The sequence below is a fragment of the Maniola hyperantus genome, chromosome 6 (genome assembly GCF_902806685.2).
Source record: "Maniola hyperantus chromosome 6, iAphHyp1.2, whole genome shotgun sequence".
In the NCBI taxonomy this organism is placed as follows: Eukaryota; Metazoa; Arthropoda; class Insecta; order Lepidoptera; family Nymphalidae; genus Maniola; species Maniola hyperantus.
This window is the reverse complement of record NC_048541.1, coordinates 916,278-943,801: the sequence shown is the minus strand read 5'-3', so window position 1 is coordinate 943,801 and position 27,524 is coordinate 916,278. Positions and strand designations below refer to the sequence as shown.

The following is a 27,524-nucleotide window of genomic DNA, read 5'->3' as shown; positions in this document are numbered from 1 at the left end:
TGTCGTACATTGGTACCTACTGATTCTGAGGACAACCAAATTTTAGAGTATTCGCATACGCTTCTTACTAATGTAATATGAAAAGGACAGACGCAGTTTGACAGTTTTAAATTTTATTATGGGTAAACCCGTGTCGCAAGCCTACAATTTGTAGCGTGCACTAAAATTTAGAGTCTTTAAATGTAAAGTTCATGTAACTGTCCTTTTTTAGCATTGTTAAAAAGAAAAGGATGCAGATACTCTAAATTTAGTTTAGAGAAAGACAATGGAATCGGTTGTACTCGATGTCTGAGTTTTGCTTACCAAGTACTCAAAGTCAAAACGGTACAATTACCTAGGTAAGTACAGTAAAGTTTTAACAGCTTTCCTTCAGTTTCGATGCTCATTTTTTTTTTTTTTTTATAAAGAATATTAGCCATATTAAATGACTAATATTCCCCTTTCCTCTCCAACTAAGCGTCAGGCTCGTGCTAGGAGTAGGTACCACAATAGTGCAACGGGCGGGGTTTGAACCGTCGACCTTTCGGTTTTCAGTCCACTCCTTTACGGGTTGAGCTATTGAGGCTCACAATTAGTAGGCAAATGGCATTCGGGGAGGGAAGTGAACGCCCCGCACACCCGCACAGCCCACTCACGGTTAAGTGCGGTTGTGTGGGGCGTCCCCCCGCCTCATATCCCTCGCGGTGATTACTTAAAATGTTGCAGTAGCGACAGCAACGCGACAGCAGTAGCAATGCGATAGTTTATTTGCTGTCTCTCTTCTTCTTCTTATGTATGTATGTATGTATATACTTTATTGCACCACAGAAACACAAATGACAGGTTACAAAAAGAAATCTTAATAAGTAGGTACAAAAAGGCGGTCTTATCGCTAAATAGCGATCTATTCCAGCCAACCGTAACGCTAGGGAAAAAACGAACAAATGGACAATGGGAGGTGGTGTAAAATTAACCTAAATACCAATAGCTAAATAAACTAAACCATATAATAAGAATATAAAATACATATTATTAATACACTAATACATACAAATAAAATATAATAGACATACATAAGACTACATAGATATATATATACACATATAGATTGAAATAATAAACTATGCCGTTACTGATGATAGCAAAGAGATAGGTAATGATCTTTGACGTCAATTTTAAATTTCTTCTTTCTTATTTTGCTTTGTGGCTATTGCCGTCTCTCTCTAGTCGCTGTTTTGACAGCAATGACCGCGAGATTTACGCCTGTCGCGATACGTCACCCCGCGGATTGTCATCTCAACCTGTCGCGGGCTATAGGCACCTGTTGCCCCTGTGGGTAGGTACTTATTTAACAAAGTGTTTTGTTTCATTTTAAAAGGTATTTTGCTTGACGTGATTATACTACTACTATTTACATGTACAGCTATTTTAATCTGAAGGGCCGTCAATATACCGACCCATGCATGTATAGTCCACGTCAGGTTAAGATGGCAATCGGGATATGAGGTGGGGGGCACCCGCACGCCGCCACGTCACTCGCGCTCTCCCGCATCGGGTTAGCGCGGATGTGCGGGGCGTTTCCGGCCCGATTGCCATTTCAACCTGTCGCGTACAGTGGCGTGCACAGTGTTTGAAGCCAGGGTAAGCATTAGTTAGGTAGGAATGTGTTTACTGACAGGTCATAATGAAAAATATGCATTGATCTATTACAACTAGGGTAAGCAGTGTATTTATGCCTCCATGACCTGCACGCCACTGGTCGCGTACTATAGTTTGTTATCTTTTTAGGTAGGTATTCGCAGTGGCGTGCACAGGAGTTCAAGCCAGGGTATATATTTAGGTATGAACTTATTTTACAGCAGGTTAAAATGAAAAATAAGCATTGACTTATTACAATGAGGGTAAGCAGTGCGTTTATGCCTCTATGAGCTGCACGCCACTGGGTATTCGAAAATGAAATAATAATACTTAATCCATTTATATGAGAACAACAACGTTTATTATTATTATTTTACTACTTAAGAAAAGCTACTACAGTAAATACTAAATACCCTAGTAGTTTTTGTCAAACAAAAATAATCCTTAAATTAGGAGGTAGGTACACTAAAGAAATATAGAAATCATATACTTAGTTTAGAGAGTTTCAACATTCATGACGCACATTTTTGGCAAAAATGACTTTTAAACGTAGGTTTAAAAAATATACGATTAAAATACCAGTATTTTCGCTAAATATGTGAGTTAACGACTAATTTTGAAACAATTTTTGGCGAAATTGATGCTTAACCTCCATACTTCATGAGGTTAGGGGAGTTGGTTCAACCATACTGATTTAAATTTTTGAATTTGCTTGGAACAGGACTATTTTAGGATGGATTATTTTTTAATTTTGAAAAATGCTATTCTGATGGGAAATATGATTCTCTACAAAAAGTTTTATATATACAAGTTTACGAGATATATTGAAAACACCAAAAGGGATGCTTTTTCATCCCTATCATCAATTTCCACCCTCTAATTTAATGGCACTCCACGGTTTCTTCTTCTTTTATAATCCATTCGACTCTTTCCTTTTTCAGGACATAATCAATAACGTGGAAACCGCTTTTTGACTCTAAGACAAGGCCATCAGTAGTGGGACAGGACACCATTAGCTCCGCTTGCCTGGATTACGGTGACGGTTCCAGCGATGAAGATCAGCAAGAACTGACGGGAGACGATCAGCAGCGGGCTCTACGGGCAGCGGCGCGCGCGGCCCGCAGTCACAGTTGCGGCGCGTGCGCGAACTGACTCCCTTGAAATAGGACCCCGGATGGGTTCGAAACTAGTCGGGCTAACGTCGACTAGACACGTGAGTACAGCCGGGATAGATATTATTTACATAATCAATAGCGTCAATACTGAATATCATAATCGAAAAACACTTAAATTAATACATAAACACCAAATTATAAGTATAGTTGTTGCATTTCACGCACGAGTGGCTCATACTTGTTTTTAAGTCGTATCGGTATAAGTGAGGTACACTTAATGTGTGCGTTAAGTCTGTCTAGTTAATTAATTGTTAAACAGACAATGCATATTTTACTTTTTTTTTTGTTATTATCACCTATTTCATATAATATATTTCTACCTATAACATAGCAGGAATGATATAACGCTAATTATTTATTACTAGATGATGCCCGCGACTTCGTCCGCGTGGATTTAGGTAAGGTTAGGTTAGTGGGAACTCTTTAATTTTCCGGGATAAAAAGTAGCATATGTCCTTCCCCGAGATGAAAGCTATCGCTGTACCAAATTTCGTCAAAATCGGTTGAACGGATGGGCCGTGAAAGGCTAGCAGACAGACAGACACACACTTTCGCATTTATAATATTAGTATAGAAGATTTTTTCTATTCCTTTCCATTTCGGCAACTTGCTCTTTGAGTTGCCTTAACGCTTTAAACATTTTATTTTAAACAGATTAAAACTGTCTAAACTTAATATAAAGTTAAACTACTGCGCTGCTCTCGTTGTCAACAATGCAGCATCTTGATCTGACATTCACATGAAACTCTAGTAAGTACCTATAGTGCGCGACCGGTTGAGATGGCAATCGGGGTGAGGACAACACACAGCCCCCTCGCTAGACAGCGCGGATAATGTGCGGGTATGCGGGGCGTCCTTCCGCCTCATACCCCCGATTGCCATCTCGACCTGTCGTGTATCATAGCTAACTTATTCTAGATTCACTGCTCTGTGAGGCAGCATCGACACTCGACAGATATATCAAAATACATATATGTATATTCTTATCTTTGGTGAAAGTTATTAACTAGTCATGAGATTTCTTTTACATTTTTTTATGTGAAATAGAATGGTAATACTTCTAGACCATGTTAGTAGTAGTCGAGCGACGCACCGAGTCGTGAGCTCGCACGGAGTACTCACGACATTTGCTCGCGAATATACAGTTGACGAGATACTATGTGTTAAGATGTTATGAGTTTGTTTCGGTTTGATAGCGATTGGTCACACTGAGCACAGTAGGGCGATTGTCTAAAACCTGCATCAATCATTATTACAATCTCAATTGTTCTGATTGGCTGAATTTGTGCGATTCTTGTTGCAACAATGCATTGTGGCCAATAGTGAGCGAGCATTAACCAATCAGAGATGATTGCGATCGTGACATTGTAGCTGTCAAACAACCGCGGTAGGGCCACTGGTTTAAGAAGACACGGAACACTGAGTCATGACGGGCAGGTGTTGCGTCAGTCAGGACTGGCGGACGCGCGCGGGACACACGTCCAGCAGGCAGAAGGTGGCGCGGCAGACGGGGCACGAGCCGCGCTGCGCGAGCCAGGCGGCGGGCGCGCCGGACGCGCGCGCCGCCCACCAGCGCCCCATGCACGTGCAGCACCACAGCACCCTTGCACACAATCATAATGCTCTCACTCGACTCAAGACTCGAGTCAATCTCAACAGAGACTAGGGTCTGAGGTTTATAGAGCGCACTTTGACTTCGCTCAGACTTAAGGCGGAGTCAAAACGTGACTTTATGCAAATATTTATGCTAATTTTGTCTGGTGGAAGGCTTCGGCCGTGGCTAGTTACCACCCTACCGGCAAAGCCGTGCCGCCAAGCGATTTAGCGTTCCGGTACGATGCCGTGTAGAAACCAAAGGGGTATGGGTTTAATAAAAACTGCCATACCCCTTCCAGGTTAGCCCGCTATCATCTTAGACCGCATCATCACTTACCACCAGGTGAGATTGCAGTCAAGGGCTAACTTGTATCTGAATTAAAAAAAAAAAAAAATTTAAGTTTGTCTCACTTTAAATCTGTCTTAAGTTTCAGCAATGTCTTACGCTGGTCATACACGAGCAAGTTTACTGTCAAGCTTGCAGAAGATTTGAAGCGGCGGCCAGTAAACTTGTCGGTGTATAGCTATCGGTGTGCATGGCATCATGCAAGCTTGCCAGTAAACTTGATCGTGTATGGCCAGCGTAAATGTGCTCCATAGATTTCAGCCTAGGACTTTTTCAGAGTGTGCGAGTCCGACTCGCACTTGGCTGGTTTTTCTTCCGAAAAAAAAGTTACCTGCAATTGCACTGCTGGCACGGCGGTATGTTCTGGTTGAGGTTGGGCGGCGGCGGCGGCGGGCAGCGCCTGTCCAGTTTCACGTTGGCTGTGTTCTGCATGCAGCCGATGCACACTTCTAACTCCTGACCAACAAAACCATACGTTTCAACTATCATGAGGAACGTTCGTTATCTAAATATATAAAAGGAAAAGGTGACTGATTTATCAACTCAAACTACTGGACGGATCGGTCTGAAATTTGGCATGCAGATAGCTTAGATTATGACGTAGGCATCCGCTAAAGGATTTTTGAAAATTCGACCCCTAAGAGGGTAAAATAAGGGGTTTGAAATTTGTGTAGTAAACGCGGACGAACTCGCGAGCATAAGCTAGTTGCAAATAAAACATCTGACTGACGCTAGAGGTAAACGTACGTTGCGTAAGTAGGCCACTCGGAGTCAATGCCGCGTCGTAGGCGGGGCATTGACCCGAGTTTTGCACGCTATACATTGCGGGTTTGAAAAATACTAAATCAACTAGAAAATGAGGCAAATGGTTATTGTTATTGGATTGTGCTTAGGCTAAGTTTTTGCAAGCGTTCTGGTTACACCCTGTATGTGCCGTGCCTGCTACTTGTCGAGTGTAATCAGCTGAACAACTCTTACCTGATCGACGAAATAAACGGGGTTCTGGTCCACATATTGCTTGAAAATAGTCACAAATCTCTCTATCAGGGTCGGCAGCAAGGATATGTGGTCCGGCACTCGCACTGGACGCTCCAACCTGCGAGTAAATCACATCGAAATCTCCGAACCGATTCTCGAAAGTTTCTCTATTGGTTAGATAAAAATTACCCAATTTTTATCTAACCAATAGAGAAACTTTGCAACATTGACCCATAAAAAATTTGGATTCCAACTCCTGAATCCTGATGCTGTACGGGACCTGACCACAACAATTGATGGGATTTAGAAATTGTACGTCGGTTATAAATTGATATTGGAAGTACCTACCAAGTAAAGACTTTTTGAACTCGAGGACCAAACTCCTCAGCCCTGATGCTGTAAGGGATTGCATTCTTAAATCGTTGTGATCCCACAGGATTTTTAAAGAATCATGGTGTTTAAGTGTTTTACGAAATTTTGTACAGAGCAGTGGCGTGCAGCTCATAGAGGCATAAACGCACTGCTTACCCTCATTGTAATAAATCAATGCTTAATTTTCATTTTAACCTGCCGTAAAATAAATTCATACCTAAGTGCATACCCTGGCTTAAACTCCTGTGCCTCCTGTGCACGCCACTGGTACAGAGATACCCTCCATCCCGGGGAAAATCAAAAGTTCCCACGGAATTTTTAAAAACCTTAATCCACGCGGGCGAAGCCGCGGACACCAGCTAGTATATTAGTATAGCTACATATTATATTCTTCGTGCAAGAAATATAGGGGTCAGATGAAGATACCTTGGTTGTAGCTCTCTCAAGGCTGTTGTGGAGATCCTGAACGAGAACCTCTTGATGGTATCCCGGGAGGGGATGGCTTCAATGTTCACATACTGCACTTCATCCTCCCCTGATGGTGAAAAGTTGTGACTGTCTGTCTGCAAGATAATCAGTACCCTTATTATAATAGGTGCGAAAGCGTGTTTCTTTGTTGGTTTGTCCTTCAATCACGTCGCAACGGAGCTACCGATCGACGTGGTATTTTGCATGGGTAGTTTAAGACCCAGAGAGTGACATAGGCCACTTTTTATCCCGGAAAATCAAATATTTCCCACAGGATTTTTAAAAATCTAAACCCACGCAGACAAAGTCGCGGGCATCAGCTAGTCAGTGTGCATATTATAAATACAGTGTGTTTGTTTGTTGGTTTGTCCTTCAATTACGTCGCAACGGATCGACGTGATTTTATGTGTATAGGTTAAGACCTGAAGAGTGACATAGGCTACTTTTTATCCCGGGAAATCTAAGAGTTCCCACAGGATTTTCAAAAAACCAAAATCCACATGTACGAAATCGCGGGCATCATCTAGTATCCTATAAAACACTGATAAGCCGGCAACCTTGCGGCGGTGGCCGGTGATCAAGACTTTAAAGTTTCGCCAGTAACGGAGTCTTCCCCTATGAGTCTCCTAGCTCGACGATCAACAGCATCCAGAGCCGCTAGTTGGTACTTGGTACATCACCTTATACACTTTGATGTAAGAACTGTAGCTGAAGGAAATGCAACTTACCGCGGTAGCAACCAGGGCACATTCACTCTGCTTCACCAGATCAATGGCATACTGCGTCACTTTGATGAGCCACGTCTGAGTCGCTATGAACTTACTGGTCGCATTCAACTGGATGGATACTTTGTCCACACTGAAAGCATATCATTTTTTTTAAAATTCAGATACAAGTTAACCCTTGACTGCAATCTCACCTGGTGGTATGTGATGATGCAGTCCAAGATGCAAGCGGGCTAACCTGGAAGGGGTATGGAAGTTTTTAATAAACCTATGCCCCTTTGGTTTTTACACGGCAACATACCAGAACGCTAAATCGCTTGGCGGCAGGGCTGCGCCGGTAGGGTGGTTAGCCACGGCTGAAGCTTGCCACCAGACCAGACCAGAAATTTAGAAATTATAAAATTCCAAAGCCCTGCCAGGAATCGAACCCAGACCCGACCTCACACTAACAAGACCACTGCGCCAGGGTCATCATAGTTGGAATATACTCGTTTAAGTCTTATTATTATTTAAAACTAGCTGCCCCGGCGAACAGCGAAAATTAGAAGGCGGACGTCCTAACCACTAGGCTATCACAACTTTGGTTTTGGACTTTTGAATAATATGGTTATAGGTTACAAATTAATTAAATGTAAAAACGCTGTGGTGGTGCCATGGGACACCTGACAGAAACTAAGGTACACTCTATCTTGCTTACTCATATGAGCAATAATATACTCTGTCCAGCAAACAAAGTCCTGCAAATGTTCATAGGTGCCTTGTCACAACACATGAAAGGTTCAATGACTGACAACCTACCCTCGATATTCGACGTTGAAGTCCGAAGCAAGAATCCGCCAATCCAAACCGGGTGGTACGTAAGGTAGCATCGCTTTAACCACAGGATGACCTTTCCTGTCCCATTCCCACCATTTTATTATTTTGTATATCATCAGCAAGGGTATGATTGCTGTTGCGAGCATGAAGCACGGCATCCATTGCCCACGCTCGCCGCCGCACCAGAGTGTCAAGGTATACCCCAGGGGCAATGCAGAGTGTATCAACGCAGTTATAGAAATCCTTTTCATATGGTACCCGATAAAGTTCACATTTTCCGACCCCAAATAGCTATCCAGAAGCTGTGGTATCGTAAAACCGGCGGAAACGAACTCTGTAGGAGGATAAATCACGCATATCGAGAAAAGGATATAGAAAAGAGTTATTACAACGTCCATTCTGGAAAATTACGTGCACTTCCGGCGAATATTTGATAAAAATGTGGGTAGATTCAAGATTGATGCAGTAACTCACTAAACAATGCAAAAATGTAATCGATTAAATGCAAAAGGTCTGTTTTTGTAATCTTTTATTGTAATCACTTGTTCACGAACCACAAATCGCAATATTTTTAATTTTTTACATTGACATTGATTGACAGTTGACACTTAACACGCCACCAACCTTTACCTACTCTATGCTTCGACAAATTATCGAAGTGTTCTGAATCGGTCTGCTAGCAACGTTTTTACCGTTTTTACGGCCATGTTTAATTCAAGCCTTGGAATGTGTCCTATCTAAAAAATACCTAGGTACCTACCTATTTAAAATACGTGAAAAGATTGAGCTGTGAAGCTTGTGTGAAGCTCTATGGTGTGAAGCATATTATACCTACTCTTTGGTGTGAAGTGACACCATGAGTCATGACACCATGACACAGTGACACATGTCAAAGTCATGGTATTTGGTACCGTGGACACGTATCCGAAATAATATTGTTAAATTTCGTAATATTAAGGACGTTTTACTGAATTCTAGTTAATATTTACACTGAGTGCTAATACTGTGTTACTTAGCGTTTATACAGATATAATTGAGGTATATAAATAAGGTAATTATTTATACAAATACGTAGCCGGGCGCTTCCCAAGTTTACAAGTGTTGATAATCTGCTAAGTTATTTGATTTTTGTGCTATTTATTAGTCTAACTACTGCATTTAAGCCCTTTAAAAGATGTCTATTCTTTTGTTACTGTTACTGATGAGCAAGCAAAACTTTATCCTATTGTTTGTAGGTTTAAGAATAAATTCTCTGATCTCTTGTTTGAACCTTTAAAATTGTTCAGTTGCTATTCTTATCAATCTACAGCATGGTTATAGCCATACGTTTCAATAAAATAATTTTTATAAGTCTGTGTTCACACACATTTAAAACAGGATAACGGTTTTAAATACTTTGCGACCTGTAAGTATGATGATACCATAAGCTACTGTTCCCACTGCTAATGTTCCCCAAGTGTTATGACCCCTTTCCATTATTAATATATTGGTAGTAGTTTTCTTGGGATAATAATGCAGTGGGTTCCCAGATCCTTCTGCATATAAGTTACATTTATGTTACATATTGTTTTAGCACCATGGGGGAACAACCCTGTTACACGTTGATCAACTTCCCAACTGATTCTGAGCCTCATAATGAGATGCAGTTGAAGCTCGATTTAGGTAAGTTTATAATGATATAAATAATTTAAACTTTATATTTTTAAGATTATATAGTTGATGCGTTTTAAACGGAGTTGTCGAGTTATCAGTCTGTTTCGCTCACACTTACAGGTTGTAGGTAAGTGCGAGCAAAATAGACAGATAACTGGACGTCTCAGTTTAAAATGCGTCGACTATAGTAACTAACAAAATGCAATAGATATAATTATAACATATTTTAACATGATACTGAATATTAAAGCAGGACCTCGATAATCCGAACACCCAGAAATTATACCCTACTAGCTGATGCCTGCGACATTGTCCGTGTGGATTTAGTTTTTTAAAAATCCTGTGGGAACTCTTGGATTTTCTGGGATAAGAAGTAGCCTATGTCACTCTCCAGATCTTTATCTATACCCATGCAAAAAATCACGTAAATCCGTTGCACCGTTGCGACGTGATTGAAGGACAAACCAACAAACAAACACACTTTCGCATTTATTATATGGGTACTGATTGAGATGTATGAAGCATTCAGATTAAAGTATGTAGATATTTTGAAAGGCAGTTGTCATAATAAAACAAGGTTTTATACAATAGACAGCACATTTTAATCTTGCGAATCCATACTAATATTATAAATGCGAAAGTGTGTCTGTCTGTCTGCTACCCTTTCACGGCCCATCCATTCAATCGATTTTGACGAAATTAGGTACAGCGATAGCTTGATAGGCTACTTTTTATCCCGGAAAATCAAAGAGTTCCCATGGGATTTTTAAAAACCTAAATCCACGCGGGCGAAGTCGCGGGCAACATCTAGTATGTAATAAATACATAATTAAAGTTAATTGTTTTGATCACACTTTTTAATGAATTGGACGTTCGTTGGTTAAGAACAATCCTTACCAACCAACTTAACCAACTTCATAATAGGTGGTTATGTTTTATTTTAAAAACAGAAAAAGGAGACATAAAGAAGAAAATAGAAGCATTAAAGAAAGTCATCAGCATAATCCTCTCTGGGGAGAAGATCCCGGGCCTGCTGATGATCATCATCAGGTTTGTGCTGCCGCTGCAAGACCACACCATCAAGAAGCTGCTGCTGATCTTCTGGGAGATTGTGCCCAAGACCACCCCTGATGGCAAACTGATGCAGGAGATGATTCTAGTCTGTGATGCTTACAGAAAGGTACGATATTTTACTTTTCTAAACATGCAGGATGCAGGTGTATGCGTTTTTGCGTATGTTCGTGCGTGTGTACTATGTACGCATACTAGTACATCTATAATTTTACTTCAAACTAGCTCATGTTCGCGACTTCGTCAGCGTGGACTACATTTTCAGACCACTATTTCACCCCCTTAGGGGTTGAAGTTTCAAAAATCCTTTCTTACCGGATACCTACGTCATAATAGCATAATAGCAATCTGTATGCTAAATTGCAGCCTCGTCTGTCCAGTAGTTTGAGCTGTGTGTTGATAGATCAGTCAGTCAGTTAGGCAGTCAGTCAGTCAGTCAGTCACTCACCTTTTCCTTTTATATATTCAGATCTATGTTCAACAGTCAGGATAGTCAGTTTAAGAGTCATCGATGACAAACATGCCATTTTATATTTATCTACACATTATAAATTTCTCAGGACTTGCAACACCCAAATGAGTTCCTTCGTGGCTCCACACTTCGCTTCCTGTGCAAGCTGAAGGAGCCGGAACTGCTGGAGCCTCTGATGCCCACCATCCGGGCTTGTCTGGAGCACCGACACTCGTATGTCAGGAGGAACGCCGTGCTGGCGATATTCACTATTTATCGGTAAGCTATCTAACAGAATCACCCACATCACAAAAACTTAATAACCTAACAAACAGAGAGTAATAAAAAGGAAGCGAGCTAATATTGCATTGCCATCCAATCCCAAACTACTACCTATGTTTAAAATTTCAAGCTTCTAACTTATTGGAAAGTTAGTCTAAAATCGATTGCGAAATTTGTATCAAGCAGACAATTAAAAAACAAACAATCAAACAAACCGACGAAAGCGAGTTCGTAAAAATGTGGTAAAAAATTACGTTAATACGGTATAGTAATTCCTACGCGGATAAATAAGTTTTACTTCAAAAAGACAACACAAGCATAGCGAGTGCGGAATTTTTCCGGCATTGCACTGTGTCCATCTTCTAGGCAATGGTGGACCTAGATTGCCGATGTACAACAAAATTTTATTTTCTTAATCAGGAACTTCGAGTTCCTGATCCCGGACGCTCCGGAACTGATCGGCACGTTCCTGGAGACCGAGCAGGACATGTCGTGCAAACGCAACGCGTTCCTCATGCTGCTCCACGCGGACCAGGAGCGCGCGCTCGCGTACTTGGCGGACAGGCTCGACCACGTGCACGCGTTCGGCGACATACTGCAGCTGGTCATAGTGGAGCTGATATACAAGGTGATACTATTAAAAACCTCGACTGCGGCTGAGTTTTAAACTAACGCATTTTAATAACCCCTGTTATGCAATTTATGCGTGTTCTATCGCCTTTATAATGGGGAGTGCTCTGAAGAGCTTTTTGACCTCATTCCACCCTCCTTTTTCTACAACCACATCGCGCGCCACCGTAGGCAATTTCACCCTCACCGCCTGGGTGTCTGGTGCACTTCGACCGTCCGTTGTACCGGATCCTTCTTTTCATGCACATGCAAATTGTGGAACCAACTGCCATCCGCGGTGTTCCCACTAGATTACAACTTAGAGTTATTCAAGGGGCGGACCAACAAATTCCTAAAAGGCCGGCAACGCATTGGCAGTTCCTTTGGTGCTGCAAATGTTCATGGGCGACGGTAATCACTTAACATCAGGTAACCCGCCTGCACGTTTGCTCGCTATCTCTATTAAGAAAAAAAACTGTCATAAACTACTATTGTCCGTATCCAGGTGTGCCACGCAAACCCGTCGGAGCGTTCCCGCTTCATCCGCACGGTGTACGGGCTGCTCAACGCGCCCAGCGCCGCCGTGCGGTACGAGGCCGCCGGCACGCTCGTCACGTTGTCTTGTGCTCCCGCGGCGATTAAGGTACGCGCTGCCTTTTCTACTGAAACAACATTTTTTGAAACAAATTTGACAAATCAATAGCTCAACTGGTAAAGGAGTGGACTGAAAACCGAAAGGTCGACGGTTCAAACCCCGCCCGTTGCACTATTGTCGTACCTAATCCTAGCATAAGCTTCACGCTTAGTTGGAGAGGAAAAAGGGGAATATTAGTCATTTAACATGGCTAATGTTCTTTTTTTTTAAAAAAAAAGGTTTCTTGGAGAGCGGTTTTTAACAACATTCCACGTCGAAATCAAACACTTACTCTGATGATGACTCCACCGCTATATGAAAGCTTTAAAGCCGGCCGTATATTTTATCAGAAACTGTCTGTCGGTAAACCATTCAGACATGCCTTCATCATGCTTCGCAGTTTAAAAGGGCAAAGTAGAAAGTGATACTAGTGTCATATACATTTGAAGACAAGGATCTTTATAAAGGACCTGTTTTGCCCGCAGAGTTACGAAGTACAAATTAATAGTTGTAACTTGTAACTCAATACTGCATTTTTTTTAATTATGCTATTTTTGGTTTCAATGTACAATATGCCAGCCTAAAGGTCACATATTTTTGGTCTGCAGGCAGCAGCCGCGTGCTACATAGACCTCATAGTGAAGGAAAGCGACAACAATGTAAAGCTGATCGTAGTGGGCAAGCTCAGTGCCTTGCGCGCCGCTAGTGGCGAAGCTGGCTCCAGGGCTCTGCCGGACCTCGCTATGGACGTGCTGCGGGTTTTGGCGGCTTCTGACTTGGACGTGCGGAGACACACCCTGCACCTTGGTGAGATCAACCTAATAACTAGCGTTGACATCATCTATCTCTAACAAGAGATGTCAGTAATATAGCTATGTCCCCCAGCGCTGGAGCTGCTGACGTCACGCCACGCGGAGGAGCTGGTGAGCACGCTGCGCAAGGAGGCGGCGCGCGCGCAGCTCGCCGACCACGACGACGCGCAGAAGTACCGACAGCTGCTCGTGCGCGCCATGCACCGCGCCGCGCTCAAGGTCAGCTATACTCATCATCATCATGATCAACACGTCGCCGGCCCACTACTGAGCACAGGTCTCTCAGAATCGCCATCACACTGGCCAAGCGTGGATTGGCAGACTTCACACACCTTTGAGAACATTGTGGAGAACTCTCAGGCATGCAGATTTCCTCACAATGCTTTCCTTTACCGTTAAATAATTTTTGATTTGGTTTGCAAGTTGTCCCATTCGCAACTGGTCTCACATTCACAACTTGAATTATACATATCTCACACCCGGCTGTTTAGTCGACGTTAGCCCGACTAGTTTCGAACCCATAGGGGGCCCTTTTTCACAGTATGTTTTCGCGTGTGCGAACTGAGTCCCTGTGAAAAAGGACTCCGTAGGGGTTCGAAACTAGTCCGGCTAACGTCGACTAAACACTTGTTAAAGCTGCGTGCCCGGGTTTTGACCTAGTCTTCGGCAGTGTTTTGTTTTGTGCAGGGTGCATTGTCAGTCATGATTTGTTTGTCGGAGTCGCTAAGGACGTGCTTAGGACGTCTTTTATCGTTCGGGGAGATCGTTACGATCGGGGGGTTGCCGCATGTGAACTACACACGTTTTTTTGTGAAGAGACAATAGAGTCCAATGTTGTTCCCCTCAGTTCCCCGAAGTGGCCAGCTCGGTGTCTCCAGCTCTTCTGGAGCTGCTGGGCGACGGCAGCGAGCTGGCGGCGCAGGACGTGCTGACGTACCTCCGCCACGCGCTCTACGCCTTCCCCGAGCAACGCCCCAAAGTCTATGCGGTGAGTTTTAAAGAATACTAGTTACCGAAAGTAATATACATCGACATGTAGAAGGAGATAGCAGATTTGTAGAGTGTTGTCCATATTATTGAGACCGACACGTCATATATGTATAAGTGACAGGGACAACGCTCTACAAAGCCGCTTACTGTAGCCATGTTTATCTTGACTAATATTCCCTTTTCCCCTCCTATGAATTGAAATTATTAGTACACTCTGTGCGCAGAAACTCCTGGAGTGCATCAGCAGCATCCGTGTCGGCAAGATAGTCCGCTCGGCGCTGTGGCTGCTGGCGGAGTTCGCGGAGACCGCGGCCAGTGCGCGCGCAGCCTTGGACGTGCTCGCCGCCGCGCTGCCCGTGCTCGCGCAACCGCAGGACGACGCCAAGCCTGTGAGAGCTTTCCTCCTCTTGCTTCATCATCATCATCATCATCATCATCAGCCTGTGGACGTCCACTGTTGGACATAGGCCTTCCCTAAAGAGCGCCACCACACCCGGTCCTCAGCCTTCCTCATCCAGCCACTTCCCGCCAGCCTCTTTATATCGTCGGTCCATCGTGCTGGAGGGCGTCCCACACTACGCTTGCTTAAACGCGGTCTCCACTCAAGGAGTTTCCGGCTCCAACGGCCATCGCCTCTACGACAGGCATGACCTGCCCACTGCCACTTCAGCTTGCTAATAGTTTGGGCTATGTCAGTGACCTTGGTTCTCCTGCGGATCTCCTCATTTCGGATCTTGTCCCGTAAGGAAACTCCTAACATAGCCCTCTCCATAGCTCGCTGAGCGACTTTGAGTTTGTGGACAAGGCCGTTTGTTAGTGTCCACGTTTCAGCACCATAGGTGAGGACGGGAAGAACACACTGGTTGGAACACATTCGTCTTGAGGTATACATGAACGGTACTCGTCTTTGGATTCATCAACCGATAACCCTTAGTGTTATTAGGATATCCAACAAAAATCGTAGGTACTGTTTTACTGTCCAATTTTTGTCTCTTTTGTTTCGGTATCAATCCGTAAGGTAAACAACCGAACACCTTAAGATGACTTAGATCAACTTTCTTTCCTGTCCATAACTCCTCCGGAACACTATCTGTTACAGCCTTAGTAGGACTTCTATTTTTTAAATATACAACAGTATTTACAGCTTCCGCCTAATACTTCTTATTTAAATTAGCTTCGCATAATAATGCTCTTGCCTTTTCTATAATCGGCCCTATTTATGATTAGGAGATGGATCGCCCAATAAATTCAATCTTGATAAATACATAAAATATAATTTATTATTTTAACAGAAAGACATTACTTTTTCCAACGATAACGACAACTCATAAGTGACAGACTTACAAATATAGAACGCTATTTTATTCTTTCTTTACTTTAGATGTAATGAGTTTACATACAAGTATATCACGTTCTAATATGAGGCACTGAGGAATTGACGATGAGACCTCTTGCTTTACAGACGAGCTATTACAGAAAGTAGACAGGGGTCACGTTCCTAGAAATATGTCGATGGTGATGCCCCCTTCGACGGCTCTTATCTCTTACTAGCTTATATTCGCGACTTATTCTGCGTGGACTACATCATTTTTAAACCCCTATGGAGTTGAATTTTCAAAAATTCTTTCTTAGCGGATGTCTACGTCATAAAAGCTATCTGCATGCCAAACAGCCCGATCTGTCGGCCGTCCAGTAGTTTGAGCTGTGTGTTGATAGATCAGTCAGTCAGTCACCTTTTCCTTTTATGTATTGAGATTAGAGATGAGTGTGCAATAAAAGCAATCCCATTCTATCAGCGATTCAATCATGAAATGTATTTGCACTGAACAATATGCATAGTGTTAATTCACCGCTGTGAAGAACCAATTTTTTTCAACTATGTATAGGAGGCTTGCGCTTGACTGTATTCCTACCAGACAGACAGGTGGAGCGCGCCTGCCCAAAAGGCAGAATTGCTCTAGAATAAATAAACAAAATATAATATAACCCGGTATTGGGGACGATTCTCTTGTACACAATGTCTAAACTAAACTAAAATGACACGTCTAAATCTATTGCTATCCCTGTCATAATACTGCTTGCGGAAAAGGATAGCACTAGATTTAGACCTCTTAATTTAGTTTAGTTTAGAGAATGTGTACAAGAGAATCAGCCCCTATGTTTGGTCTAGGAAGGAGAAAAAGCGGAGGGTGAGAAGGAAGGTGTGAAAGAGAAGGAAGCCCCGGCGAGAACTCTCGTCACTAGCGACGGCGCTTACGCCACGCAGTCCGCCTTCAACTTGCCCAAGTTAGTTGCCTAAAATCTGCAATATTCTATTCTAAATTCTTTGACTCTACCTTAGCACTGCCCAGGAAGGAGAAAAGGCGGAGAGTGAGAAGGACGGTGCGAAAGAGAAGGAAGCCCCGGCGCCAACTCTATTAGTCACTAGCAACGTAGCTACGCTGCCTTTACTTTGCCTCAACTAAACAATTCGAAATTCTTTGGTATCGCTAGGGTAAGCAGTGCTTTTCTGCCTCTATGAAATGCACGCTACCGCCATTTTATCCCACAGTATCAGGCTTATCGTAATCTTTAGTCACTGAAATAAAAATGTTTTTGTTTTATGAATATCGCGAAAATAAAATTAACACATTAAATTTATTGGTCCTTCGAACCGGATCTTAAGGCTTCCATCTGTTTCGACCAGGGCGCAATCAACAGACAGCAACGCAGGCGGTCTGAGCAGTGCCTTGCGTGAGGGAGAAAGTTTCACTGCGGCGTGCGCGTGCTCCGCGCTGGCCAAACTTGCTCTGCGCCTGGACGACCCTGCGCAGGCCAACCGCGCCTTGCATCTCGCCGCTTCGCTGTTAGCCTATCATAAGCAGAACGCGGGTAAATATCATTGTTTATTACCTGGGCTCCCTCAGTAGAACAAGTAAGTTAGTTTACAGAGAACAAAATTCACTGTTACCTTCTCACCATTGGTCAAACTTGCTCGCGTGTGGCCAATCCGTACAGGCCAATCGCGCTATGTATTTGTTACTTCGCTGTTATCTATCATTAGCAAAACGCGAGTAAGTCCACAAGTGCCATATCAGGCATATTCATATTTTGAAAAAAAAATCAGGGTAACACTTTTTTATTTATATACATAAAAAAAAATTTACCATGAAAAGCGAGAGTTTGAATTTTTTTTAAAAATCAGTATGAACTTTCTAAAAACAGTTTTTGGGAAAAAAAGTACAATTTAATTTTGAACTAGGTACTGAAATATAAATGTCAAAGGTTGTAGCAAGTAGCATGCCTGTTTTTTTTTTACTTGAAGGTACCCATATTATAATTGGAGGGGAAAACTGATGCTGGAAGGGTGTTCCTAATCTTCTGCAACCCGTGTTCTGGGCTCTGGGACTTGACCAGTTTCTTTTTTGTATTCTCGTAGGCACGACAGGAGCGAGCAGTGGTCTAACTGCGGACGATATGGAGCACGGAGCTACATGCGTGCGCGCAGCCGCGGCTAAACCCGCTGTCATTAAGGACGCTCTGCTGGGCGGCTCGCGGAATGCCTTAGCCGCTCTACTGGCGCTGCCTGATCGAGCTGCGCCCTCTTTACTGCCTGAGGCCGAGGTAATACATTGTGTATATTCCATACGCTAATTAGTTACAACCTGTAGGTCGATTTCGTAAAACCCGCTTCAATCATTATTACAATTTCAATTGTTCTGATTGGCTGAATTTGTGCGATTTTTGTTGCAACAATGCATTGTAGCCAATAGTGAGCGAGCGTCAACCAATCAGAGGTGATTTCGATCGTGACATTGTAGCTGTCACTAGACCGCAATCGAGCAGCTGATAAAACAGCTTACTTAGATTTATTTTTTATTTTTAGGGGTTACTTAGGAATCTCCTCCCTATATTTATGAGGATAAATAAGTGGGATGGGATAATTTAGGGACTTTTAAAAGTTTAGTCTAGGCCCTGAGACAACCTAATCTACTTCATCGTCATCATGATCAACCCATCGTCGGCTCACTACAGACCAAGGGTCTTCTCTCAGAGTGAGAAGAGTTTTGGCCATAGTTTACCACGCTGACCAAGTGAAGATTGGCAGACTTCAAGCACTTTTGAGAACATTATGGATAATTCTCACGCATGCGGGTTTCCTCACAATGTTTTTCTTCACCGTTAAAGCAAGTGATATTTAATATCTTAAAGCGTACCTAATTCTGAAAGGTTAAAGGTGCGTGGCCGGGATCGAATCCCCAATCTCTGATTAGGTGGCGGATGTCATAACCACTAGGCTATCTGCTACGATAGTGGGGGTTTAATATAAGTTTTTTTAATTTTTAGTTTAATATATTAATTAGATTTAGATAATATTTAAGGCTTAATCTAGTGCATTAGGACCATTTCCTGTAATGCTAGATTTAAAGAGTTGAATAAATAAATAAATCACAGCTTCAGCTTAGAATCTACTTCGCCTCGTTACAAATACCGTATTTCCGTGGTGTTCACAGCAACAACAGGAGCGGTCGGACCGCGAAGCCCGCGACGCGCGGCGCGTGGACGTGGAGACGGGCATCAACTTCGCGGTGTTGGCGGGCGCGGCCGCTGCGGCGCATCACGATATGTTCGAGCTGTCGCTCAGCAAGGCGCTGCAAGGTGACTCACGATGTGCTAAAGCCTATAGACGAAGACTCCAATCAATATTTATCAAAGAAGAAATTTCATTTTTTTTTCTTGTCACGCAGGACGCACAACAGCATCAGAGGAGCGCGGCAAGCTGTCCAAGGTGACGCAACTGACAGGATTCTCGGACCCCGTGTACGCAGAGGCTATCGTGGCCGTTAACCAGTACGACATAGTGCTAGACGTGCTAGTTGTTAACCAGACCGGTAAGTGCTTTTAGGCCTTTCTAAAAAATTAAATTCCAGCATCATAATGGGTTCCAAATATTGCGCCTAGTCTTATAGTTAAATGGGGATCTTTTTCGAATGCTTCTGCTCAATATTGTTCCTGTATTCCCCAAATACAATGTACGGGCCCTCATAAAATTAAAAGATTTAATTTTTAAAAATGAAATGAAATGAAATGAAAATGAAATGAAATGAAAATCTTTTTTTTATTCGTATAAACTTTTACAAGTGCTTACGAATAGTCGGATGCATCTACCACTGGTTCGGAATGCCTTTCCTGCCGAGAAGAACCAGCAAGAAACTCGGCGGTTGCTCTTTTCAATATTTGATATAGGTACAAAATTATGCCATGTATAAAATAGTATTTGCAGTCTTGTGCGTTGCTGGAACGAGCTGCAGGTCAAATCCACGCTCTTTTATCATTTAGATAATCTTCAATTGTGTAATATGCTTTTTTCAGGAGCATATTTTTAATAGATTTTTTAAACTTGTGCAAAGGTAAGTCCAAAATAGTTTGCGGGATTTTATTATAAAAGGTAATAGGTCGTAGTCGTAGGTAAAATCTGCTGTACCTACAATAATATATTTTGTTCTCAGATGATACTCTTCAGAATTGCACGGTTGAGCTAGCAACACTGGGAGAGCTTCGCTTGGTGGAAAGGCCCGCGGGCGTGGTGTTGGCGCCGCGGGACTTTGCCACCATCCGCGCACACGTTAAAGTCGCATCAACAGAAAATGGCATCATCTTCGGCAACATTGGTTAGTCATTACTTTTTAACGCATTTTTTTTCATTCGCCCGTGCCGCACAGCTGCCTGCCGCGTCGCACAAGTGCGTTTTACTCTATACATACTCATGTAAATTAACAAATGTATTTGGACATAAACTTTTTGCCGTTGTGGTAATTTAAGCATCTCGAAAAGATGGCAGCCTCAAAGCAGCTTTTCTGTTTCCGTCGGTCGGGAGTATCGCGAACGTTACTTCTGCCCAAAAAATATCTGAGCTACTCCTAAATAAGTTCTGCTTTGAGAAGTACCTAATATCCATCTGTTTCGTTCAGTATACGAAGTGAGCGGCGCGTCGATGGACCGCGGCGTGGTGGTGCTGAACGACATCCACATCGACATCGTGGACTACATCCAGCCGGCCGCGTGCAGCGACGCCGACTTCCGCCACATGTGGGCGGAGTTCGAGTGGGAGAACAAGGTAACAGTATGTCTATCTGTTTAGTGTAGTATATGAAGTGAGCGGCGCGTCGATGGACCGCGGCGTGGTGGTGCTGAACGACATCCACATCGACATCGTGGACTACATCCAGCCGGCCGCGTGCAGCGACGCCGACTTCCGCCACATGTGGGCGGAGTTCGAGTGGGAGAACAAGGTAACAGTATGTCTATCTGTTTAGTGTAGTATATGAAGTGAGCGGCGCGTCGATGGACCGCGGCGTGGTGGTGCTGAACGACATCCACATCGACATCGTGGACTACATCCAGCCGGCCGCGTGCAGCGACGCCGACTTCCGCCACATGTGGGCGGAGTTCGAGTGGGAGAACAAGGTAACAGTATGTCTATCTGTTTAGTGTAGTATATGAAGTGAGCGGCGCGTCGATGGACCGCGGCGTGGTGGTGCTGAACGACATCCACATCGACATCGTGGACTACATCCAGCCGGCCGCGTGCAGCGACGCCGACTTCCGCCACATGTGGGCGGAGTTCGAGTGGGAGAACAAGGTAACAGTATGTCTATCTGTTTAGTGTAGTATATGAAGTGAGCGGCGCGTCGATGGACCGCGGCGTGGTGGTGCTGAACGACATCCACATCGACATCGTGGACTACATCCAGCCGGCCGCGTGCAGCGACGCCGACTTCCGCCACATGTGGGCGGAGTTCGAGTGGGAGAACAAGGTAACAGTATGTCTATCTGTTTAGTGTAGTATATGAAGTGAGCGGCGCGTCGATGGACCGCGGCGTGGTGGTGCTGAACGACATCCACATCGACATCGTGGACTACATCCAGCCGGCCGCGTGCAGCGACGCCGACTTCCGCCACATGTGGGCGGAGTTCGAGTGGGAGAACAAGGTGAAGGACGTTCTACAGTTTGTCACGTTCGAATTTCAACTTGTACTTTGCACGCTAGTGAGCAAAATTACCACTTTCCACTCAGATTTCAAAGGGCAAAAGAATTCTATCCGAGCGAGTGAGATGAAATAAATATTTTCATTTCATCTCAAAACTTCTTCTTCTTTTTCCTTACCTTATCCCACGCTACGTGGGGTCGGCACAACATGTCTTCTTCTTCCACTCATTCCTGTCATTCGTCAACGTATTATCCACTTCTTTTTCACGCCTATCCTCTTTCACGCAATCCATCCACCTTTTCTTTGGTCGTCCTCTCCTCTTTTTTCCTTCCACATGCATATTTAACATTCTTCTAGTGACATGGCTTTCTTCCCTCCGCATTATATGCCCATACCATGCCAGCCTATTACCCCGACAAAAGTGTGGAATTTTCTCAGATCTTTAGGGGTTGGAAAGGCAAAACAAAATTTAAATTCCCTTAATTTAGACTTAAATCAGCTAAATCAGCATTTCTCCTCTTCTGCTACTATAAACAGTACCGCTAAATTAAGCACTATTAACCAACTTTCTGCTATATCAACTCCTGACTTCCCTCCTCTTTTCTTTAGCCAATTTACTATCAGTGATGTTAAGAAGAACATCTTAGCCATCTCTTCCGACGCAGTTGGATCTGATTGCATTAGTCGTAAGATGATCATCCCAATCCTTGATATCTTAGCTCCTATTATCACATACGTCTTTAACCATTCCATTGATTCCAAAGAGTTCCCTTCATCCTGTAAAGACGCTCAAATAATCCCACTCCCTAAGAAACCTAATCCAACTTATGCTGACTATCGTCCCATATCCATCCTTCCTTTTCTGTCCAAAGCACTTGAGCGCCTTATACACCAACAGCTGAGTGCGTTCCTTTCTAAACATAATCTTCTAAATCCTTTTCAATCTGGTTTCCGTCCCGGTCATAGTACAACTACTGCATTAATTAAAATTACGGATGACATACGGCGTGGTATGGATAATCGACAGGTTACGGTACTGACATTACTTGATTTTAGTAATGCCTTCAATACTGTGGACTTTGATATTCTACTCGCTGTATTAAGTTCTCTTAACATATCTCCTGAGGTAATTAGCTGGTTTCAAAGTTACTTGCATGGACGCCGACAACGTGTACGAGTACAAGACTCATCTTCTGATTGGTCTGTTGTCAGGGCCGGCGTCCCGCAAGGTGGCGTGTTGTCTCCTCTCTTGTTTTCCATTTTCATCAATTCTATTTGCTCCCATATTACTTCTCTCTACCACCTGTATGCAGACGATTTACAGATCTATTCACTGTGTAAAATAGAAGATTTGCCCGACACTATTAATTTGGTAAATGAAAATCTTTTACAAATTTCAAAATGGAGTAACTCATTTAGCCTAACAGTGAATCCAAAGAAGACTCAGGTCATTATTATCGGGAGTCCAAAATTAATGTCTCGGGTAACATTAGCACAGCTGCCGCCTATAATGTTCGATGGGGTTCATATTCCATACAGCAGCAAAGTATAAAATCTAGGCATTACTTTTGACCAATCTCTGACTTGGATACCACAAATGAGTGAGCTGAGCAGAAAGATGTTTGGTGCAGTCGGCTCTCTCCGAAGATTGCGTAATGTTCTTCCTATTCCTGCTAAGGTTGCGCTGGCTCAGTCTCTACTTCTACCAATCCTCGATTACGCTGATACTTGCTATCTTAACCTAACTGAGGACCAACTGAACAAACTTGAGCGGCTTCAAAATCTTTGTATAAGGTTCGTATTTGGGCTGCGAAAGTATGACCATGTCTCCGAGTACCGCCGTAAGCTCAAGTGGCTCCCGATTCGTCTTCGCAGGAATACTCATATTCTTCATCTTCTTTACTGTATACTGTTCAATCCCTCCATTCCTCTTTATCTTAAAGAACGTTTTGAGTACCGATGTGATACACACTCTTTTTCTCTTCGTTCTCAAAATAATCTACGCCTGAAAATTCCTACACACTCCTCTTCTTATTATGCTAAATCATTTACTGTTACCGCTATACTGCTATGGAATTCTCTCCCCTTGGATATCAAACAGTCTCAATCACTATCTATTTTTAAAACAAAATTGAAGCTATTTTATTTATCCTCCATTTGATGTGTTTATTTATTTTTACTTTTATTCCACTTATCTGTCGTCTATTCCTCTCTTATTTACTGTTGTATTTTCATTTATATATATATACATACGTATATTATGTGTATTTACTTTATTTAATTAGTACACCCCTTCCGCTTTCTTTAATTTTTATAATATCCTCTACCCTAAGGTTGCCTGGAAGAGATCGCTATTTTAGCGATAAGGCCGCCTATTGTACATGCTGTATTTGTTATATGTCTATTGTTTTTGTTTTGGTGTACAATAAAGCATATTTTACTTTTACTTTACTTTACTTACTTACCCCTCATTTCATCTCAAAACTATTGTAGAAAATGTCTCGATGAAACAATAATTTTCTGTTGGTCAGGTGTCCGTGAACACGAACATCACGGATTTGCGGGAGTACCTGCAGCATCTCCTCGCGTCTACCAACATGAAGTGCCTCACGCCGGATAAGGTGAGTTTTCTTATTTTTTACTACATTATGCCCGCGACTTTGTCCGCGTGGACCACATAAACTTTAAACCATATGTGGTCCACGCGATATAATCCGTATGTAGGAGAATATTAGGTACGTTAAAGTACGTACAAAACAATAGGAGTCATATGCGTAAATAACGGTTTCTAATAATAGTTCAAGCATCAAAATAATTATAGCAGCTTTTACTGACCCATTATTACACTTAATAGGCTGTGTTCGATCGGTCCTAAAGGGGCGGAGTTCGCAAATTTATTGCCTACAAACCCATACATAAGTGACAAGTTAACGCGTTATCAAACCGCTATTATTTTTTCCCCATTAGGGGTTGAATTTTCGGACATCTATGTCATAATACCTATTTGCATGCACGGCTCGATCCGGCTTAAAGGACATAAAACTGTCTCGTTTTAACCCTGTAAAAGTCTAAGTATAGTACGCGACAGGGGCAATTGGGGTATAAGGCGGGGGACGCCCCGCACACCCGCACGTCACGCTCGCCCGAACCGTTAGCGTGCCCGATTGCTATCTTGACCAGTCGCGTACTAAGCTGTATGGAGTTCAGGCTAAGGGAAACTGGTGTGTTGATCAGGCGCTGTCTGGTCAGTGCGGGTTCATGGCGGCGAACCTGTACGCGCGCTCGATCTTCGGCGAGGACGCGCTCGCCAACCTCAGCATCGAGACGCCGCTGCATCGCGCCAACGCGCCCGTGGTGGGCCATGTGAGGATCCGCGCCAAGACACAGGTAACACCCGCCAGTTGACCACCTGCAATTAAAAACCTCAGTACCTCAATGCATACTGTTGAGGTACTGAGGCTCTTAATTGCCCGGCTGGTATAGTTGAGGACCTGGAAAATGATATAGGCTACTTTTTATCTCGGAAAAACAGTTTCCTCAGGATAGCATGCTATTTTTCAAGCATTTGTTCTTCTATCACACCACAACAGAGCTACGGATCGACTATCGTTATAGGATCGAATTTCAATTCGAAAGGTCGCCGGTCAAACCCTACCCGTTGCACTACTGTCGTACAAGCTTTACGCTTAGTTAGAGGGGAAAAGGGGAATATTAGTCAAACATGGCTAATATTCCCCTTTCTTTAAAAATTTATTTAAAAAAACTGCCCTGCTAAGGCGCCATCTGCACGGGAGAAGGAACCGCACCGAATCCGGCCTACTATCGTCGGTGATAGTATCGCTCTGTGGAGATATGTCCATTGTCGAGACCACCATATACGCCTAATAGCCGGACACTCCCGATCGCCAAGCTTAGGCAGTTGCTTAGCAGAAAAATCGGCCCACGCGCGTTCGGTACCCTCATTCCGCACATTGTCCTGATTACGTGAGTTTTGAGTCCACCAATCACAACAAAGCGTTCTCTCCCCGGTCCTCCGCCAACATTTTAAGATTTCGTACTGTTGAGGTTGAACTCTCTGTGGTTACAGGGCATGGCGCTGAGCCTGGGCGACAAGATCAACATGATGCAGAAGTGTCCTCCGCAGAAGCAGCCCGACACAATCGCGGCCGCGTAAATACTAACCTAGATAACTTTACGTTCCTAGTTATATTTCTAATCTTATGTAGTACACTATTGGCACCGATTCTAAGCACAACCTAATTTTAGAGTATTCGCACCCTCTTCTTACTATTGTAATATGAAAAGGACAGAAGCAGTTTGACATTTCTAAATTTAATTTTTAGATGGTAAAACCCGTGATTTTAGCACGCACTCGCGAACCTACTGTTTAAATTTGTATTGTGCACTAAAATTTAGAGTCTTTAAATGTGAAAGTCATGTTCCGTTCCTTTTTTAGCATTAGTAAAAAGAAAAGGATGCAGATACTCTAAATTTAGTTTAGAGAGAGACTAGAGAATCGGGGCCAGTTATCTACTTTTCCCTAGTTGGCGTAAACGGTAAATGGAACTCAGTTCAATTTCAAAACATTCTAAGCTGGGTCTCCTGCGACCATATTTTAGTTACAGTTCTTGCAATTCACGAAGGCGAGTGAACTTTACTTGTGGTTACGTCGTATACATGGGCATTGCATAAGTGTGCGCGCATGTCGGACCAATCAGTTGCGAGTAAGCGCTCTCAAACGCGCACATTTACATCCCCGCGTTCGTTTGTGGCCTTACAAGTCTCTAGGCTCTCTCATTTGTGTGTTTGTACAATATTTTGATTGAGAATTTTTTAAATGAATTGGAATATGCTTTTTATTCATTTGATATGCGAGTGCTCTGCGATTCACAATGTGAGATTGTTCTTCTTCTTCTTCGCTCTGGGCTGGTTTCCGCACTTAACAGTTTCCGTCTGTTGTGCGTGCATCGCCCCTCCCCGCCCAAGTCTTCACTCCAGCCATCCAAGCTCGCTCCAGAAGTCAAGTAGACCGCCCAGGTTGCCGAGGGCTTCATGGAGTGAGGTCGGGAACCCAATCTGAGACTGTTATCTTGGATCGCAAAAATTTAATAAAAATAAACTTTGAGAATATTAACGGCTATCCAATCTAAAGTGGGTATTAGATTATAAAGATTATAAGACGCAATGACGCTGAAAATTTTTTGCTAAATTTTTGACGTAGGAGATCCGGCCCTAGAGTATCTCATCTGAGTTTGGGTTTCCACAGTTTTATTGTTAGTTCGTGGCAAGAACCGTCTGTACCTGTTTGTTCCACACAGGTACACAGGTACCTACGCGTTTTGCGAGAAGCAAAAAATAAATTTTACCTTATAAATCAGCTAAGAAAAAAAGATATTTCGTAGTGATACTTAAATATAATTAACTAATTGTAATAGTAGTTCCGTTTATATTATTATTCCTATTGTTTTTAAACAAAATTTATTTATATCAATATGTTATTTGATAGATACAAATGCTTTAAAGCAGCGCGGCGATGTCGATTTGTATATTAAGTGAATAATTAATAATTTTCCATATAACATCCCGTAACAAAAAAAAAATACCATCAATCGTAATTTCTGTGAAAAATACGTTCTTTGATATAAATGTATGGTAATCGAAAATAATAATTATTGAATATATTTAGTAGTTAATCGAATGTACTTAGTTTTTTTTAACTTCCAAACTTTCTGTCAATTTATTACATACCAGTTATATCCCGCGAGTTTGTCCCGATTTTGGTGACAAGGATTTATATTTTTTTAAAACATTCTATGACCATCTCCAGGATGTAAGGTATCTCTGTTTCAACCGTCAAGATCGAGGAGACGTTCTATGTTTGAGCCGGGAAAAATCTGACAGACAATTTCGCATTTAAAATATTAGTATGCAAGTATGCTTCTACTGGTATAGCTTCCA

At 42.8% G+C, this 27,524-nt stretch overlaps 2 protein-coding genes and 1 long non-coding RNA gene across 3 annotated transcripts in view; 1 reads left to right on the top strand and 2 right to left on the bottom strand.

Annotated features, from left to right (window-relative positions):
• LOC138402504 (uncharacterized) overlaps positions 1-10,212 on the bottom strand; it is a 73,040-nt gene extending 62,828 nt beyond the window's left edge. Inside the window, exon 1 of the long non-coding RNA XR_011236879.1 lies at positions 10,155-10,212. This is a non-coding gene — a long non-coding RNA (uncharacterized lncRNA). The remainder of the gene's footprint in view (positions 1-10,154) is intronic.
• Positions 1,952-8,652, bottom strand: LOC117982973 (E3 ubiquitin-protein ligase TM129). The gene is made up of 6 exons (XM_034969428.2): positions 8,076-8,652; positions 7,281-7,410; positions 6,511-6,647; positions 5,713-5,830; positions 5,066-5,190; positions 1,952-4,395 (listed from the first exon to the last, which is right to left on the bottom strand). The coding sequence occupies exons 1-6, from the start codon at positions 8,489-8,491 to the stop codon at positions 4,242-4,244; spliced, it is 1,080 nt and encodes a 359-aa protein (XP_034825319.1). The 5' UTR covers positions 8,492-8,652; the 3' UTR covers positions 1,952-4,241.
• betaCOP (coatomer subunit beta) lies at positions 8,981-27,142 on the top strand. Its single transcript, XM_034969433.2, has 20 exons — positions 8,981-9,144; positions 9,667-9,755; positions 10,697-10,926; positions 11,378-11,547; positions 11,971-12,178; positions 12,665-12,802; positions 13,402-13,600; positions 13,679-13,824; positions 14,453-14,593; positions 14,820-14,984; positions 16,766-16,881; positions 17,282-17,466; positions 18,014-18,198; positions 19,089-19,233; positions 19,323-19,466; positions 20,085-20,246; positions 20,547-20,692; positions 24,098-24,187; positions 24,801-24,953; positions 25,654-27,142. Exons 2-20 carry the CDS (start codon positions 9,671-9,673, stop codon positions 25,738-25,740), a joined length of 2,895 nt encoding a protein of 964 aa, XP_034825324.1. The 5' UTR covers positions 8,981-9,144; positions 9,667-9,670; the 3' UTR covers positions 25,741-27,142.
• The last annotated feature ends 382 nt before the right edge of the window (positions 27,143-27,524 follow it).

Coding starts and splice junctions, on each gene's coding strand:
- betaCOP (XM_034969433.2), top strand. CDS start 9,671: ATGGGGGAACAACCCTGTTACACGTTGATCAACTTCCCAACTGATTCT. Junction 10,927..11,377: donor TCTGTGATGCTTACAGAAAG/GTACGATATTTT, acceptor TAAATTTCTCAG/GACTTGCAACACCCAAATGA. Junction 16,882..17,281: donor TCCGCCTTCAACTTGCCCAA/GTTAGTTGCCTA, acceptor TGTTTCGACCAG/GGCGCAATCAACAGACAGCA.
- LOC117982973 (XM_034969428.2), bottom strand. CDS start 8,491: ATGGACGTTGTAATAACTCTTTTCTATATCCTTTTCTCGATATGCGTG. Junction 5,191..5,712: donor CCGTTTATTTCGTCGATCAG/GTAAGAGTTGTT, acceptor TTTGTTGGTCAG/GAGTTAGAAGTGTGCATCGG. Junction 4,396..5,065: donor TGCCAGCAGTGCAATTGCAG/GTAACTTTTTTT, acceptor ATTGTGTGCAAG/GGTGCTGTGGTGCTGCACGT.